The sequence below is a fragment of the Colossoma macropomum genome, unplaced genomic scaffold (genome assembly GCF_904425465.1).
Source record: "Colossoma macropomum unplaced genomic scaffold, Colossoma_macropomum, whole genome shotgun sequence".
Taxonomy (NCBI): domain Eukaryota; kingdom Metazoa; phylum Chordata; class Actinopteri; order Characiformes; family Serrasalmidae; genus Colossoma; species Colossoma macropomum.
The window spans coordinates 10,216,281-10,235,325 of NW_023494795.1; the positions used below are offsets into that span (position 1 = coordinate 10,216,281).

Here is a 19,045-nt window from a genome sequence, read left to right on the forward strand (position 1 = left end):
AATCGGAATAGTCTAGTCCAATTGAGGCCATTCAGTTACAATTTCTATCCGATTGAATGAGGTGGGTAATCCTGTGAATAATCTGTTAAATAGAAGAATAATAGCCATGTAAACTCCTGTATCCGATTATCTTCCCAATCGGAACATTTCAATCAGAGCATGTAAACGAAGATTTTCATCAGATTGTTGAGTAGAGTGAGCATAAACACCTCAGTCTTAATCTGTAACCGGAGTGTTTTCAATCGGATTGGCAAAAATCTTTGCATGGAAACACAGCCAATGCCTAAATCCGATTTTTGGCTCAAATCCGATCTTTCTGACACAATGGTTCAACTCGTTTGAACAGGTAAGTGGTTCAAATCTTTTACTAATGTGAACGAACTGGCCTCCTGAAATGACCCGCATGCGCACATCTACTCAGTAACGTCACGTGAATGAATCACGTGCATCATCAGTACAAACTAACGATCAGCTCTCAGCTTCATTATTAGAGCGAGACGAAGGTGAAGAAAAAAAAAAAAGTAAGATGAGCTGCTTTTCCATCGTTTACAGGCTTTAACTTCTGTTCGGCGCTGTTGCCATGGTAACCCTGAATGAAGGCGCATGCGCAGTGGAAAAAAGCACATGAATTCCGATCTGAGCGTTCACACTGGGGTTGCATGGCCAAGAATCGGATGCGTATCCGATCTAGGACCACATATGAAAGTGGCTCAGGTCGGATTTGAAAAGATCGGATTTGTGTGTCCACACAGCCCTGAAAACATCAGATCTGAGTCACATTAGGGCAAAAAAAAAAATCGGATGTGTGCTACTTCAACCTGGTAATATGAACGTGGCCAAAGTGGCTCAAGTCGGATTTGAAAAGATCAGATGTGTGTGTCCACACAGCCCTGAAAACATCAGATCTGAGTCACATGGGAAAAATGGGATTTGTGCCGCTTCAGCCTGGTAATGTGAACGTAGCACAAAAACAGCTCACACTGCAAATACTAACACTATTCTTTATAGATTTACACCATCAACTATCCAATTATTCAACCATTAACTGTTGGTTAAGGCTACCATCACTATCCAGCTAACTTGGTGACTGTTTTCCTTCAGGCTCAGGGCTCCCAAGGACACCATATCTAAGGCATATGTGTTACTCTGTCAAGGCCAAAATCTTCAGGTTTTTTAGAAGACTTGTTTTCATTTAAATTTGTTCAATTTAAAAAAATGAGGCCCTCTGTTTTGAAAACGCTCATATACACGTCAGATTCAAATCAAAACCCATTTATATCTGCTACATCAACCAGATATCAATAAAATGTATGTACCGTATAGACAGGACATGATGATTTTGGGGCTGACCAGACCTTCACAAACAGGAAAGCACAAACAAGCACCGCTGGTCTTATTCCCCTGAGACGGTTGCATGGCAAGCCAATGAGGTGACAGTGACATAAAACCTCTGAATGCCTTCCACAAACAACAATACTCCTAAGCCCACCTGTCACTGGGGTCACTCTGCAGTTTCCCTCCAACATAATGCTATCGACTCACCGCCCTGCAGCGAAATATGTCACAGTAGATGTAATTCTACACTTGTGCGTTCTCTGGGAACGGATGAGCAAATGAACCATCGTGGATGACAGGAAGACCTTGAGGCTTTAAAAAATTCCCTTCCCACATTTTGGACTGTATCATCATCATCATCATCATCATCAGTCCAATGACCTGGACAAATTACAACCAAGTGACTAAAGCAGCTTTACCTATTGGTTGTTATGTGACAAATACTGTATGTATGCATACTGTAATTTTCCAATGACTTGCATTGTCATAAACCTCCCTATCAGAGGTGGGTAGTGATGTGCCACAGTATATATATTTTTTTCATACATGCTATTTGAATAGAAGATACTTCACATTTTTACTGGAAAACATTATGTATGTGAGGAAAGTGCATGTTAATGAACGTTACATTAGTCTACATTCTTCCTGCTGTATTTTTCCACATAGCAGGACAACCACAATGGCTGAGACATGGGGCTCCCCCTGCATGGCCTCATATACAAGATACATCTTCCATACGACTTTCCAACAGTTACAACAGTGGTCAGATTACAGACAGCCAAAAGGAGCTAAGTGTGCCCAAAAAAAGATGAGCTCAATTGAAAACAATGATATCTTAAGCTTTGGGGGTCACAGATACCGAGAATGAACAATTATCTCATTTACAACAATGTATTTCTACTCAAGCTCTCTTCCCACGTGCGTGTGATTTAACGTAAAATTAAGGTGCACGCGAGTTCATTTATGTCAGGTGGTCTATTTTATCTGCATAAAAGCAACTCTTCTCATGTTTGTATGGGCAGTGCTGTCCTGATTTGATACACCGATTAGGCATAACATTATGACCACCTCCTTGTTTCTACACTCATTGTCCATTTTATCAGCTCCACTTACTATATAGGTGCACTTTGTAGTTGTACAGTTACAGACTGTAGTCCATCTGTTTCTCTGCATACTTTGTTAGCCCCCTTTTACCCTGTTCTTCAGTGCTCAGGACCCCCACGGACCCTCACTGAGCAGGTACTATTTGGGTGGTGGATCATTCTCAGCACTGCGGTAACACTGACATGGTGGTGGTGTGTTAGTGTGTGTTGTGCTGGTACGAGTGGATCAGACACAGCAGTGCTGCTGGAGTTTTGAAACACCTTGGTGTCGCTGCTGGACTGAGAATAGTCCACCAACAGCGTCCTGTGGGCAGCGTTGTGACCACTGATGAAGGACTAGAGGATGACCAACACAAACTGTGCAGCAGCAGGTGAGTGGACACAGTGTTTAAAAACTCCAGCAGCACTGCTGTGTCTGATCCACTCGTACCAGCACAACACACACTAACACACCACCACCATGTCAGTGTTACCGCAGTGCTGAGAATGATCCACCACCCAAATAGTACCTGCTCAGTGAGGGTCCGTGGGGGTCCTGAGCACTGAAGAACAGGGTAAAAGGGGGCTAACAAAGTATGCAGAGAAACAGATGGACTACAGTCTGTAACTGTAGAACTACAAAGTGCACCTATATAGTAAGTGGAGCTGATAAAATGGACAATGAGCGTAGAAACAAGGAGGTGGTCATAATGTTATGCCTGATCGGTGTTAATATGTTATTAATATATTGGAATTTCCGTTTAAATGTTTCCCATTCTGTTTGTTAGCATAGTCAGGATGATAAAAATGCAATAGTTGAGACAAAAGTTACAGAAACAAAACTTTACAGTCTCCCAATCCCAGGCATGAGATGACATGCTATTAACTATAGAATACAACATGCAGCGATACAATACTTCCACTTCAGTACAACTTTTGGCTACTTTCTTCGATCCCTGTTTATCACCAAGTTCATTCTGGTGAAAAACACACTGGCGGTTACTTCATCTGAAGGAAGACAATTAAAATGGAGTTTACATATTGTGTGCTTCTATACAATTATGCTTCAAAAGAAACAGCCGGATCCTTGATTGTAAGTGCTACTTGCGCCACATATAGCACTTGTAATCCCACTCCCACCCCCCCACATATTAACTTCTTTCCACATCACAGAGCCCCTGAGTAAAGAGACGAACGGCAGCCTGTTCTGATACCTACGTCAGAAGGCTGCGAAAACCACAATTACAGCTCGCGGCCATAAGAATAAACGACGGGGACAAGGAATATATATGCACACAGAGCATTTACACAATCTTCCGCAGTCCTCCAGCGCAGACACTTTGTAGGCCACAACCAATCCCTTAGGCTGGAAACAAGTACTAATTATAACCTGCAGAAGAAAGGTGTCAAAGCTGGGACTTGAAACCACAAGCATCCTCAAAAATATGCATTATGGCGAAACAAGTCCCGACGAGTGCTGCAGGAAAAACACGCGAGAGTGGACTGGATCTCAAAAAGAGAGACGTTGCAAAACACCTCGCCTGGTGACAGATGAGAAAAGGGGGTGGGTGATGGTTAGGGAGGGGAACGAGTTATGTTCTTCCAGTAAAGGAGTAAAACACATACGCACACACACACACACACACACACACACACACACACACACACACACACACACACACACACACACACACACACACAAATGCACGCAGCTAGATCTGATTTTGTTTGATTCGTGACGCGTAGCAAAGTATGATATCGTAGCACAAGCAAGCCTTGAGCACCACACCCAAGTTAAATTCGGAGGTGCACGTTTCTTCACGCTGCATGAATAATGCACAGGCTCCTGGATGCTCCGACCCCCCCCCTCCTCTCCGCTAAAAAAGCCCATCCCCCTCAAGAACAGAGCAGCTCACCCCAATCCACCCATCCTCCTCCCTGCAGCAGGCCAGAGACACACTGACAGGCCTCATAATGAGACAGAACTCATCACTGACCTTCATATCACCAACATGTGACAGCAGTCAAAAGTGGCTTTAATCTGCTCTACAGCCACAGAGCTGAACACACTGACCAAAAACAGGACCAATCCTGCACTCAGGCTGCACAACATGGACAAACACGTCACGTTTGATTACACTGCTGCATCACTGTTATTGAAACTACACGAACGCAGTGATTTGTGAGACCAGTATGTTCATCGGGGGAGATGAGAGCGGTCAGGGTGCTCAAGGACACAAAGGACACAATGAGGATTTAAAACTGCAGCATTAGGGCTGGATATCCTTAACAATGGTTCCGATATCAAAACCAATACCTGATATACCTGATTTCAATACAGACTGTGAACAATCTTATTTTCAATACGTTCTTCAACATTGCAAACCAGAAGTGGGTGTGGCTTAACCCAGAAATGAGCACGACGTGCTGGAAGTGGGTATATTTATTGACTAAACCTGATTGCTGACTAATCAAGAAGCATTTACGTTAATTATTTACATACAGAATGTAATTCAGAGAGTCAGCAGTCTAAAGTTTGGACCAAACATGACTACTGACTAACAGATGCTAATACTGAGTACTGAACATCGGTTCTGAATGACACAGCTTTTCAATGCTCAGAAGTGCTGAAATAATTTGGAGTGTACCATAATAAAAGATATGAATTTTGAACCTTAGCTCTTGAGAGTATTGCAAACATTACCAAGTGACATACCAGTAGGGTGGGCAGTATAGCAAAAAATATTCACATGATACTACAAGACATTTTAATGACGCATTTAATAAGTTGGAACAGACAAAATAGAACCTGCAGTGCCACATATGATAAAATATTATAACAACAATAACAACATCAACAATAAACCGACACCTGTTTGATTTTCTTTTATACTAAATCCAATTAAACAGGCCTATTTATCCTCACTTTGTAATGAAACTTAGTTAGTCAGTGAGAACGATATCCAAGATAAGCTTAGAAAAGCATATTATGACATAATTTATCACGATAATGATGAAATATCATCATATTGTTTAACCCAGACAGCTGAATCATGAGAAGGACTAGACAATAGCAATTAGTAATTTCACAATACAATTCAAATCACTATACAAGCATGGAGTGGGAGAATAAAATAATTATAGCATAGTATTATAATATTTGGGATGAAAAAAATAGTACTGACACATAAGCCCAAGTATAGATATTATATAATTATGAATGAGGAAATTTGGAGATATACACAGCAGTCAAAAGTAATAAACTTTGATACTGCAATATAATATCACAACAATACTTACAAATCTTACAAACTGCACGAGAATCGCATTGTGGCTCAATTGTGATATCACATCATGGGGCCTCTAGTGATTCCCAACATGATACAGTGTGATACGACTCACAACAACAAACCACACATATAAATTAAGATAAGGTTCACTGCAGACGGCACAGTTTCTGTGTATTCATAAAAATAAATAAAGAAAAAGACTAAAATATTAACTTGGGCTGCTCAGCTACGTTTTATGCCATTATTATATAGATATATCGATACACCAATGATCGTATCAATTTGCATACCAAAAATTCACTCATGATATACTGTGGTACTGATATTTTATCAGGATTAAAACAGAAGAGGAACACTGCGGCTGAACTGGACCCAGCTTCTAGCCAGTTTTTGAAGACTGCGCTGTAAGAGGATTGGCAATCTTGTGGCAAATGCTACAGACAGGCAAAGCCAGCAAGTTAAGATGTTTTCCTCCAGCAGCTACTGTCTACACGTCACTAGACATTTCATTTGGCATTAAAGAAACAGAACGGAGGGGGGGGGATGATCTGGAACGACTGGCGCTACATAGGAGCCATCACCACCCACTATGCGTGTGCTATGCAACCGTCAGCGTGTGTGTAATGTATCATGTGTGTCTGCAGTACTTAAATTGGTTGTTGTGAGGCTAACACTGGACACTGAATACAAAAAAAAAAAAAAACACATTTATAATTTATATAATTGTCTCTAGATTATGAAATGCCAGTCATTTTCAATGCAAACACTTGCAGTAAAGATAAGTATGTTAAAAATAACAAATTGCTTACGGGTATTGTTTAAGGCTTGTGGAACTATTTTAGGCCAGGAGACCTGAAGCATGACACTGAAGTGCGAAGCTATTTTGTAATTTGCACCCGAGGGAGATGTATGGGGACGGTGGGGGATGTTGAGCGGTGGATACGCCAGAGTTATTTTGCAGCTACAAGTCACTGTAAAGAGACTATTAATGGATAATTCACAGGGGCCATTGAGATGATGATCTGTCTGACCACAGAGGCTGCTTAACTACTGCGCTAGGCCATAGTTTCTTGTGAACTTGGACACAAAGGAAGAAGCACACACACACACACACACACACACACACACACACACACATATATATGGTTATATGACAACATTGGGACAAATTTCATCACAATTTGTTTTTCTGAGCATGCAGTGGATGTCATCAGTACTTAAAACACTGACCAGCAGCATCATTCATTACAAAGAGAGCATAACTGGGCCTGTTTAACTGCAGCACGGTGTGTGTGTGTGTGTTGTTGGGGACACCATATTCATTCTTCTTGAATGTATTTTTAAATGTGGCCCTGTTGATTCTTTTGTCTGTCTGTTACGTCGTATTTATTTACCGTTTCTGTAAATGTTTTATGGTGAGGAATGAAAGTTAAAATCGCTGTTAATGCATATTAAGCTTTGTTGCTGTAACCATCTCTACAGCGGTCAATGCTTAAATCAAAAGCTCACTATGCCCAGGACCAATACCAATAAACAATATTTTTTTTTGCATTTTAAAACAAATTTAAACTAAAATCCATTTATGAAGCGCAGTCTGAGTAAAGACAAACTTCTAAAGATGGATCAATAATCTCGTTTACATAGTGACAGTGGCATTTCTGCCTGGACAGGGAACCTTCAATCTTCTGTGTGAGGGGGTGATGGTGGTGTCCTCTATGGAAATATGGTATCCCATATGAAAATAATGGAAATGTCCAGCTCTGTTGACACCATGTGCATTGGAGGAAGCTAAAAACAATAATTCCAAATTGAATTCCAGGAATTCTGATACTGGACCCATAACAATAACCATATTTCCCATTTAGAAGCAAATAATATATTAGCCACTAATATATTGCACACCCTCACCCTAAAGTCTCTTTTTTTACATATTCAGTCAGGATGCGCACTCTGACTAATTTTGAAATTTCAGTCATATATGGGTGGACCAAAAGTGGGTGGACACCTGACCATCACACCTTTATGAGCTTGTTGGACATCCCATTTCAAACCCAAGGGCATTAATATGGAGTTGGCCCCTCTTTACAGCTATTACAGCCTCCAATCCTTCCACAAGATTTTGTTGGAATCTGTGCCCATTCAGCAAAAAGAGCATTCATGAGGTCAGGCACTGATGTTGGACAAGAAGGCCTGGCTTGTAATTGATGTTCCAGTTTATCCCAAAGGTGTTCAGTAGGGGTTGAGGTCAGGGCCACTGGAGTGGCCTGGTGTACAGGCAAACCATGCCTTTACAGACTTGCACAGAGGCTCAGTCACGCTGGAACAGGAAAGGACCTTCCTCAAACAGGTGCCACAAAGTTGGCAGCATATAATTCTCAAAAGTATCTTTGTGTGCTGTAGGATTAACATTACGCTTCACAGAAAATGAAGGGCCGAGCCCAAACCCTGAAAAACAGCCCCAGACCATCATCCCTCCTCCACCAAACGTTACTGCTTGCACTATGCATTCTGGTAGGCAGCGTTCTCCTGGCATCTGCCAAACCCAGATTCATCTGTCAGACTGCCAGACAGTGAAGCATGATTCATCACTCCAGAGAGCATTTCCACTGCTCCAAAACCCGCTGGTGGTTTGCTTTACACCACTCCGGCCAATGCTTGGCACTGCGCATGCTGAGCTTAGGCTTGTGTGCAGCTGCTCGGCCATGCAAATCCATTTCGTGAAGCTCCTGACGCACAGTTCTCATGCTGATGTTGCTTCCAGAGAAAGTTTGTTTTGAAAGAACAAGGCGTTTTTTACGTGCTGCGAGTTTCAGGATTTGGCGAACCCCGCCAAAGTTTCCTTGGTCTACCATTTTGTGGCTGAGCTGTTGTTACTCCTAGATGCTTTGATTTCACAACAATAGCACTTAGAGTTGACCAGGGCAGATCTAGCAAGGCAGAAACGTCACTTGTGGCAAAGGTGACACCTTATGACAGTGCCATGCTTAAAGACACATTCTACTACCAGTGTTTGTCTATGGGGTTTGCATTGCTTGATTATATACACCTGTTAATAATTCATGTGGCTGAAATGCCTGAACTGAATAAAAAAAAACATTTTAAAATGGCCGTATGGTGTACTTAATCACACATACGAGCAAAACGTATTCATAGAATTGTTGCCTATAACTAAGACCCAATTAGTGATTTCAGTATTCGAATACTGGCACCTCGAATGGTCAACTGAGTACTCGGGTACGGTGCACATCCCTAGCATTCAAACGTAATAGAGTCGACAAGCTGCTGTATTTCACAGACAACATTATAATAGAGATAACATAAGACTCTCTGTCCACTGCAGGGCCTTCAGCTGGGACCTTTAGATTACAATCGCACTGACAAAATGTCTAATGTTCTATTATCTGCCCTCTGTTACCAAGAACGCCGAGGCAATCACACAGGGTTAAAATGCTTAATAACATGGCTAAACAATTACAAGGCGAATCTAAAGGTTCATCTGGTTTTAGATTTTTTCTCATCTCCATCAAGCAAGAGTGAATTCCTGAAGGAGCGTGCCAGCATCCTTCTGCATGCAGCACAGCAGCCCAAAAATAGATTCAATGACCCTCTGTTGTACGGATGCAACAAAAAGAAGGGCAGAGCACTATGAGAACAGCATATACTGTGAACACATACACACACACCACACACACACACCTCTTGATCAATCCATTGACAGCACAGTGTAGGGCCAGCTGAGCCCCCTGTGCATGCAGCATTACAGCGAGTCAGCAGCGTCACAGGACACCAAACACCACGGCTCTATCTGCACTGTCAAGACTGACTCAGCCCTGGAGCGTCTGCTAATCAAGACCTGAGACAGGGACAAAGAAAGAGAACGAGAGAGAAAGAGAGCAAAAGAAAACAAAGATAGACAGATGGACAAATAGGCAGATACGTCTCTTTGCCTTGGGGTCTGCATTTATCTTCATTCACCAATATAGGAAAAGATGGCCAAAATGAAAGATTTGCAACCGGAATTACGGAAACATGTTTACTGTATACACTTATGTGTATTTACAATGTTAAAAGTTACAAGACCAGCCAAATCGGAGAAAGCTTTCTCATTTTTCACAGTATGGTTAGTCAGAATGAAGATTTCTATCCTAACACATCCATCTGACTTTGATCAATTAGGCCTGAGGATTCGTTACAGGGTTAACTGAAGCTTGTAGTACTTTAACTCATTTTGAATGAGGTGTTTTCTAAATTGAGTTAATCCAGATGAATGGAGTTGTGGCTTCTGCCTGTCATGGTAGCTGACAACATGTCCAACATCTTGAACATCGCATCCTTCTGAAAATCATACTCTAGTCCAGGGGTCGGCAACACGCAGCTCTTTTACTGCCCTGTTGCGGCTCCACAGCTGAATTAGATTTTTTGGTAAAAATAAAATAATCCTCCTTTACAGTAGAATAAAGCTTTGAGGATCGTTCAACACAGTTTTAACAATAAATTGTTTTAAATGCTGGAGTTAATGTAGCCTAAAACTGCTCGTTCACCAACTTTTAACCCTAAAGATTGGCAATGCCGACTGCTGGTCGTAAAATGGTAACTTTACAGGAGAAGGAAAAAACCTACTTTACTTTTAATGTAAGTCTATGGAACCAGAATTTTTTCCAAGCCATTTTGGGCCGTTTCTTTTGGTCCATTCATAAATTTACAAATTTACACACAATGTAAAGAGAAAAAGGCATTTTCAGATTATGTCAAAAACTCAAAAACGTCAAAAATGGAGATACAGCAGCGATATGCTCAAATTAATATAGACAAAGAAACAGAGACAGAAAATACAAAGGCAGATCTTTGTATAAGCCTTATGCCTACATCTTTGGCGTGCGTGTGCAAGAGATAGGAGAATCTAACAGCTGTGTGTCGTAAACGTCCTCTCCGCTGCACTTCTTCAGGTTCCGGAGAGGAGCTCTGAGTCAGCAGTTTCTCCTCCCCACAGAGGCAGTGGGGCCTGAACAGAATGCAGCGATGCTTCACCTACAGCGTGCTCTGATAGTCCAAACCCACCACTGTGCATTTGACTACCTGGTCACTGAGGCAAAGAACCACAGCTTACTGATCCTTATCAATGAAAAGCACCCAATGATTTAGCAGAAACCTTGTCGATAATGGTTAAAACATATGTACCTTGCACAATGGAAAAAACACTTCTCTGAACATCACGTGTGGACGTTTTTCTCACTCTGTGTGCGTGTGCACGCTTTAAGAGGGTGTGGTGGAAGGAGGGAACAGAGGCGTGAAAGAAGAGAGGGGCAAAAAAAAAACTGGAGAGGGAGCAGAAGTGAATTCTTTGGCTTTAAACTGTATTATTACTCTGGGCCTTGGGTGCTAAGATATGACATCTCATCTTGGTGAAGAACCAAGTACACAGACATCAATGTGCTTTTGCTGAATTACTTGTGAGGTTAGCACAGCATCTCCTTCTCTAGATCCACAATACATACTGCTTTCACTGGAGAATAAAAAGAAGCTTTATTTGGAATCATAAGAGACTGTCAAGGTTTCTTCAACAGGCCAAATACACCGATCAGGCATAACACAGACTGTAGTCCATCTGTTTCTCTGCATACTTTGTTAGCCCCCTTTTACCCTGTTTTTTAGTGGTCAGGACCCCCATGGACCCTCACAGAGCAGGTACTATTTGGGTGGTGGATCACTCTCAGCACTGCAGTAACACTGAAGTGGTGGTGGTGTGTTAGTGTGTGTTGCGCTGGTCTGAGTGGATCAGACACAGCAGTGCTGCTGGAGTTTTTAAACACCTCAGTGTCACTGCTGGACTGAGAATAGTCCACCAACCAAAAATATACAGCCAACAGCGTCCTGTGACCACTGATGAAGGACTAGAGGATGACCAACACAAACTGTGCAGCAGCAGATGAGCTATCGTCTCTGACTTTACATCTACAAGGTGGACTGACAAGGTAGGAGTGTCTAATAGAGTGGACAGTGAGTGGACACAGTGTTTAAAAACTCCAGCAGCACTGCTGTGTCTGATCCACTCATACCAGCACAACACACACTAACACACCACCACCACGTCAGTGTTACTGCAGTGATGAGAATGATTCAAACAAAACCTCATATCTCTTTTTTGGCTATTTTCAGTTTTTGATATAATTTGAATATACCTTTTTGTCCTTTACATTGTGTGTGAATTACATGATGAATGGACTAAAGGAAACGGCCCAAAATGACCTGGAAAAACGTCTGGTTCCATTGACTTACATTAAAAGTAAAGCAGCATTTTTCCTTCTCCTGTAAAGTTACCATTTTGGAGATACGAGGTTTTGTTCCGACAGCAGCGATAGTTCACAATATACTCACTACATGTATTTTTTTGGAGGTTTGATAAGTTGAAATAGGGAAAATGCACTACTAATGTTAAAAACACTACCAAAAGCTACTGACTTTATTCAACATTTAACATACTGCACAGAACCAAGTCCAGTTAACCAGGACTAACTATGCTTTCTTTTTTATTAAACATGCAGTTGGTGAATGATATACTCAGAAAAGCATATTGCAGCATTTTTTAATCACAATATCGATAAACATACCACCCACCCCAAAATGGAACCCATTCTAAATTCAATCCAGTTTGTTTCTATACAGCTATGGAGGTTTATAATATTCACCAAAAAACAAGGACTGTCAAATTGATCCCCATGCTTCCCTAAATCCTGTATGGAATCAGTCAAGTGAAAAAGAATGAAACGGGGAAGAAGAAAAAAAAGTATCTAAGCATTGTTGCCAATTGGCCGTAGATCCAATTCAGAAAAAAGCAACGGCAGCCTGGATGAATTCACCCTTTCACAAGTGAAATAATAATTAGAACAAAACAAGATGGCTGTGGGTCACCAGTCTAGATTCAGCTGGCAAAGAAGATGGAGCAAAATGTGAATGAATCATTCATCATCTGCAGTTTTAAGCCCAGGCGAACGTTTCCCTGACCATTTTTAGCATTCCAGAGAGTCCTTCGCTCAAGCAAAGCAAAGAAGGGTCTTCTTTTCGTACATGTGACTCCAATTCTTCAGTGTGATGGTTTCAAGACTTGTAGTGAGTTTAGAACACACACTCCATCATTGTCCTTAACTGAACCATCAACGTAAACATTCAGCAGGCTCCAGAACGGTTTAATGCACCACAAAGGGCATCAGTGTGCTTTAATTGCCAAGTGCAGTCGCTTATGGGGTCACTTCAGGAGAAAAGTGAGGCAGGCATGGGAGGGTGGTGGGCTGGGGTCAGTCACAGCGCCCTGTGTCGTTGGCAGAGAGAGCTAATGAACTGGTGTACTGCCCTTCGGGGAGATGTGGTGAGGAAAGCCAGATGGAGCTCTTGGGTTTTCCATGGCTATAAAACCAAATTTATCTCGGAGTTCCTTCTCCATGCGCCCGGACCTCCTGCTGGAACAGGTTGCGTGAAATATTGAGGATGTAAATGCGTGTTATTGTGCTGTAAAGAGACAGGACATGGGGTCCCTGGTGAAGTCACACCGGACCTCGACGACAACAAACCTCTCTTTGCCTCCAAAACTCCATGGCCACGTCTACCTCCGCTTGGACAATCAGCTGCGGAGCCATATACTGAAACGTGTCCAGAAACGTCTGGAGTGAATGAATGAGAGTGTTTGTGTGGGTTTAAGTGTGCGCCTGTGTACTAATGAACCCATGAGTAATGGATCTATCCAACGGCTCTTTAAATAGTCAAGCACACAAAGAGGACAAACACAATGCACAGCCGTTTCCCTGTATGACATCATCGTGTGTCCAGTGGCCCCACATCGCTTCCTGACTCTGCCCTGCCGGGCCGGCCCACGGGAAAAGGGCACGCAAATACACCGACACTCTTATAGGCACACACACCTTCTCAAGGATGTCCTGAACCTTGCACTGAAGAGGAACTTCTGCACTAGTGTCCTGTCAGATGGCCTCAATTACGCTTTATTTCAAGTAGAGCACACGTGCCAATCTTTGGCTTGTGGGCTTCATAGATTCATGTAATCTTCCAATTTGACCATGAAATACCATACGACCTTGTCCGCTACATAGGCTGACTCCACTGTGCCCAGTGGGATGGAAGATGCCAAGTTAGTTCAGCCATTAAGCTGCTCTTTCATGGCATCTTCCATCCTTTCTCATTATCCTAGCAATGAAATCCAGTACAACAGCTTGAAGACCAATTTCTCTAAAAAGGGACATTGGACATGGCAAGAAAAGGAGCAACTGACCTGCAAAGAGTTTGCACTGAAGTTGTAGTGGTTGGTATGGTGCAGTGGGAAAGACCTTCACCTTCTATGCTGTAGACTGGGGTTCAATCTTCAATCTTGCCTAGGTAAGCACCCTACACTATACCAATAAGAGTCCTTGGGCAAGACTCCTAACACTACCTTTGTCTATGTGTGTAAAATGATCAAATTGTAAGTCACTCTGGATAGGAGCGTCTGCTAAATGCTGTAAATATAAATGTAAGTTCTGTTTCAATTCAATAGTATAGTGGTGTTTAGACACGTGGGTATACCATGTCTTTGTAGACCCTGTTCACACCTGGTATTAACATGTGTCTTGGGTGATTGAAGAAAAGTAGATAACTAAAGCCCAATCCCATTTCACCCCTCGCCCCATCCACTTAGGCCTTAGCCCTCTGTTTTGTGCATTCATGTCTAGGGGTAGGGTGTTGTTAAGACAGAGGGGTAGAGAGAAGTGTTAGGGCTACATGGCACGAGTGACCAAAGAAACCCACATATGTGAGTATTTTGCCCATTAAAAATGACCATAACCACTGTATTATCCTAGTTCAATGTTGTTTCAATGTATTATGGTCATTTTCTTCATAACAAGCATAAAAATCAATAATAGCATGCTAATATCTGGTAGCTAGGTGGCTAAACTTCCCGTTCCACCTTAAATAGTCCAGCAGTTCTGACGCCTGAAGCGCCAGAATGTTACTACTGCTCCATTTAAGGTGGAACGGGAAATTTCAAACAAGAAGCTGATAAATAGCTGACTTCAGCTTTATATCACTTAATTAGCGGTGGGCGATAATAAATAATTGTCCCCCTCCTTTGAAGGCATATGATGCCCTAAATGTAACTAAAGCCCAACGGTGAGGTTGCTGAACTTTACCCTCCTCTGCTATCACTGAAGACTGGCAAAGCAGCGCTATTAGCCTATTAGTAAAGTAACGTTCTTTTTTATTTGAGGGTCCCATTTCATAGGGAAAGATTTCAACCACTACTCCATGTAACTCAGTTCCAAGGGGCAATGAGACACTCAAAAACAAGGGGAAGGGGTAAAAATAAAAAATGGGATTGGGCCTTAGCACTAGGATGACAACTTAAATGTAATTAATCACTACAAGCTTTAAAAAGGGGGGCTGTTTTACTTGATAACATAAGCTTGAGAACTGCCTGGAGATTAAATAGACCTGGGGTGCCCAGTCCTGGTGCTGCTCATCTACCATAATACAGAGTTTAGCTCCAGCCTGATTCAGGTAATGAAGACCTTCATAAGCATCTGAATGTTAGAGCCAGATGTGTTGGATCTGCACTCTCCAGGGAATCAGATCTCCAGGATCAGGAGTGGGCACACCTGAGTTAGACCATTCAGAAGCAAACACCCACAAGATGCACACATGACAACACAAGCACAACTAACTGTGTTCAGCACTGGAGCCTGAAGCTGGAAGAAGTGGCTATGCTGGTCTTCCTGGCCAAAAAAAGAGCAAGCCTAAACCTTAACTTATAGGATTCGCAAATAAAATTACTGTTATTATACCGCTCCAAAAATCACAATCAGATATTTATTTAATTATCCAGCCCTATTAATCACAGGCGTGAATGAGGTCGAACATGTCTTGGAGTCGCATTGTGATCTGAACACTTAGACCACCTTTTGGAGGTGATCAGGCACGCATAGGACCACATTTGTAGTAGTGTGAACACGAGTGTCCTGATGCACCCCAACAGCAACAAAGGGGGCATAATCAACTTTATATGCACCTTGGGTGATATAAAGTGGACAGCTCTAAGTAAAGGTGTGAACAGGGTACAATGCGTCTCAGAGACGTGCTGTGATCGTATCACTCAAACCACCTTTGATGGAGGTCATAAAACACATAATCACATAACATCTGCATCCATTTGCCCTGTATTGTATATAACTAAACGACCTAAACCTGAGATGAAAGCAAAAATATATATAAATTTAATACGGTATGTCATCAGCCAATGCAACGCTATGAAAATAACATTTGCATGAGTTAAAAACTCATATCAAAAGAAATCAAGGATGGGAGAATGACGTCATATGATGGCTCTCAAACCTGTTGGATTGGAACACGGCTGTCGGCGTTACTGTTGTCAACCTCAAACAATGTGCTCTGAAGTGTTTTCTTCATTCCTACACTACTGTTATATACACTGTTAGAAATAAAGGTTCTGTGCAGGTACATTTTTCGTTCATTAAGGTACAAACAATGTAAGTGTTCCCTCAAAGGTACAACAGTTTTAAGGTCCAATTGTGCACCTTAAATAAGTTTTTCCAGGTGAAAAGTTCATATTTGTACCTTTTCATAACCGAATCTTTTAAAACAGAACAAAAAATAAAAAGCCTGGAGATGAGACGGGGTGTGTGGAGTCAATACAACTTAGAAAATACAATTTAAGGTACTGAGGCACTGTGACACCCCAGTGACAAGAGGGGAACTGCCCCAGTGTATGAGCTGACTAGCACTGTATTAATTTGATCTGTGACTGTAGAGCACGACAGCAGTAAAAAGAACGACAGAATAAAACTGTATGCGCTGATATCTGTGTGTATGCCCCACTGGACCATGGCTGAGTGTTAGGTGAGTCTGTAAAATCTGCATTTTGAGTCAAAGCCAACGTTTTCTTCAGTCACCATCGGCTCCAGATGCATCCAGATGCATTCAAACTATAAGGAATGAAGTCACAGACGCAAATTGGCCACCCCTAATGATTATGAGTGCAAAGCAATGAGTGCAACTGACTGTGAACAAGCATCAGCTTAATCAATGCTGTATTTCAGAGATTAAAAGGTAGTAAACCACAGAAATGAAACAGGTGATATCAGTACAGTCAGAGCAGACTGTGCTGGGTGATTCTTGGAAAAACAAAATTACACTACTCATCAACTGACAGGGGAACAACACTCTAAAGGTGAGAAGACAATCCTTGAACATGTGAATACAACTACATTTACCGAGTAACAAACCCCTCTATCTCTACCTTCCTTGCCTGCTTCAGCAGTAGGCCTACAACAGAGGGCCTGAATAAGGTGAGCCGGCTGCATTCCACATTCGTGCACAAACCAGTCCGGCGATGATGTCATATTTCACTTCTGCTGTTTTTTTGTTTTTTTTTCTTCCTCTCAACCAACTCAGATATGACTTGTGCTGTCGCAGGTGGGGTCTGAGACCTTTCCATAACAATGTTACTCAACACGTTACTGCAACAGTACACAATAGTACACAGCAAGCTGCTGGACTCACTAGGGGACCACCTTGGTGTTGGTGACAGGTGAAGGGAGACTGTATCTGCAGAACCAGTGTGAGGCGACATGTTGCTTTTACCGCACACTGACATATTTGATAGGTAATAAGCATTATATTCATGCTGTACTGCTATGTTCCTGTTCCCATGTTCTATATCCAGGCCACTGAGAGTGAACAGCAATGGGTCATTTGCTGGGTACGTCAGACTGTCCTGAGCGAAGAGTCCAAAATACATCAAAATTGAATATTTATTTCAGAAATTGTGTTTTTTGTTTGGTTAACCTTTACATGGTTGTTTAATGGTCCCTATTGTGTGATTTTAAGGGACAGAATAGCGCAAACAAGGTATGCCAGGTTAGTAAAAAAGCCCAGATTAGCAGCACTCAGGAAGAAAGAGGCCACTATATCAATGCAAACTGAAAGATTACCTGATATGTGAAAATATCGTGATACTGAATACTGTCAGTGTCGCCCTGCACTGCTATTCAGAGCTGACGTTTTCCAGAAAAGACGTTAAACTCGACACGAGAGGCATAAATCAGAAATCTCACCCCAGTCCAGGAACTCCAGGACATTCTTCTCCCTCCTGAGGGGAGAGTTGTTGCACTCATCGTACAGGCAGACGAGGATATCCAGCAGGGTCTCCACACTCAGGCTCTGGCCGTTCGACTGAGAGGGGCCATCCAAAACCAGCTTCTCCAGCTTCTTCAAACGAACCTCTGCAGACATGGCTCCAAACTTTATCTGTTCAAATCGCGACGAGGCCGATTATTTCCGACAGAGCTCGGCAAGCTGGAGCTCCAGCGAGCTCACCAGAAAAACGCTTACAGGCTCAAAGCAGGCAGACTGCGGTCCGGCTAAAGCGGGTCAGTCATGGCCCTCCTGGAAAAACGCCTCCCTGTGACTCGGTTTGAGGCTCGGTGTGACATAAAACATCTCAAATGTTCCTGGGTTTTCGGAACCGGACTAAACAGACTAAACAGAGCTCGCTAGCCCTGCTGCTACCGACCGACCGAGCCCCTGCCCTGGCCGGTGGATTTGACGTAAACCCGGCCGCCGCTCGGCGCCTCCTCCCTCGGTATTTCTATCGGCTCCTCCTGCTCCGTCCAGAAGGACATTACCGTGTCCACTCGGCCCGAAGAGAGCTACGGCTCCGTCCTCCGCCGCTCACACGGCCGCGCGGCTGTCCATCGTGCAGTAACCTCGGAAAACGCATCAGCGCCGGATCTGCAATGCTACAAAAGCCCGTACAAAAGCCCCTCCTCTGAGAGAGAGAGAGAGAGAGAGAGAGAGAGAGAGAGAGAGAGAGAGAGAGCGAGCAAGCACTGCGAAAGGACGGACGGCTTAGCCAGCTCGATTTTCCTCCCTTTAAACTCCCTCCTCATAATCGAGCTCCTCTCAGACGGAGTGATTTCTGCCTGTTTGTGTTTCTCCGAGGAAAGTTCAGCTGAGAACTGAGAGGAAAACAAAACGCCTCCTTCTTCATGTCAGTCTGCTGAGCCTGGCTTTACCCTCTCTCTCTCTCTCTCTCTCTTTCTATCTGTCTCTCTCTCTCTGTCTCTCTTTCTATCTGACTGTCTCTTTCTCTCTCTCTCTCTCTCTCTCTTTCTATCTGACTGTCTCTCTCTCTCTCTCTTTCTGTCTATCTGACTGTCTCTCTCTCTTTCTGTCCATCTGACTGTCTCTCTCTTTCTATCTGTCTCTCTCTCTCTTTCTGTCTCTCTCTTTCTGTCTATCTGACTGTCTCTCTCTCTTTCTGTCTTTCTGACTGTCTCA

At 42.8% G+C, this 19,045-nt stretch overlaps 1 protein-coding gene across 3 annotated transcripts in view; it reads right to left on the bottom strand.

Annotated features, from left to right (window-relative positions):
- cdc42bpab (CDC42 binding protein kinase alpha (DMPK-like) b) overlaps positions 1-18,826 on the bottom strand; it is a 125,489-nt gene extending 106,663 nt beyond the window's left edge. For 2 of the 3 annotated variants that reach the window (XM_036581384.1, XM_036581382.1), the window contains exon 1: positions 17,821-18,826. In XM_036581384.1, coding sequence (XP_036437277.1) covers positions 17,821-17,998 — 178 coding nt within the window. In that variant the 5' untranslated portion in view covers positions 17,999-18,826. The remainder of the gene's footprint in view (positions 1-17,820) is intronic. The other variant, XM_036581383.1, reaches the window with a different exon arrangement.
- Between the last annotated feature and the right edge of the window lie 219 nt (positions 18,827-19,045).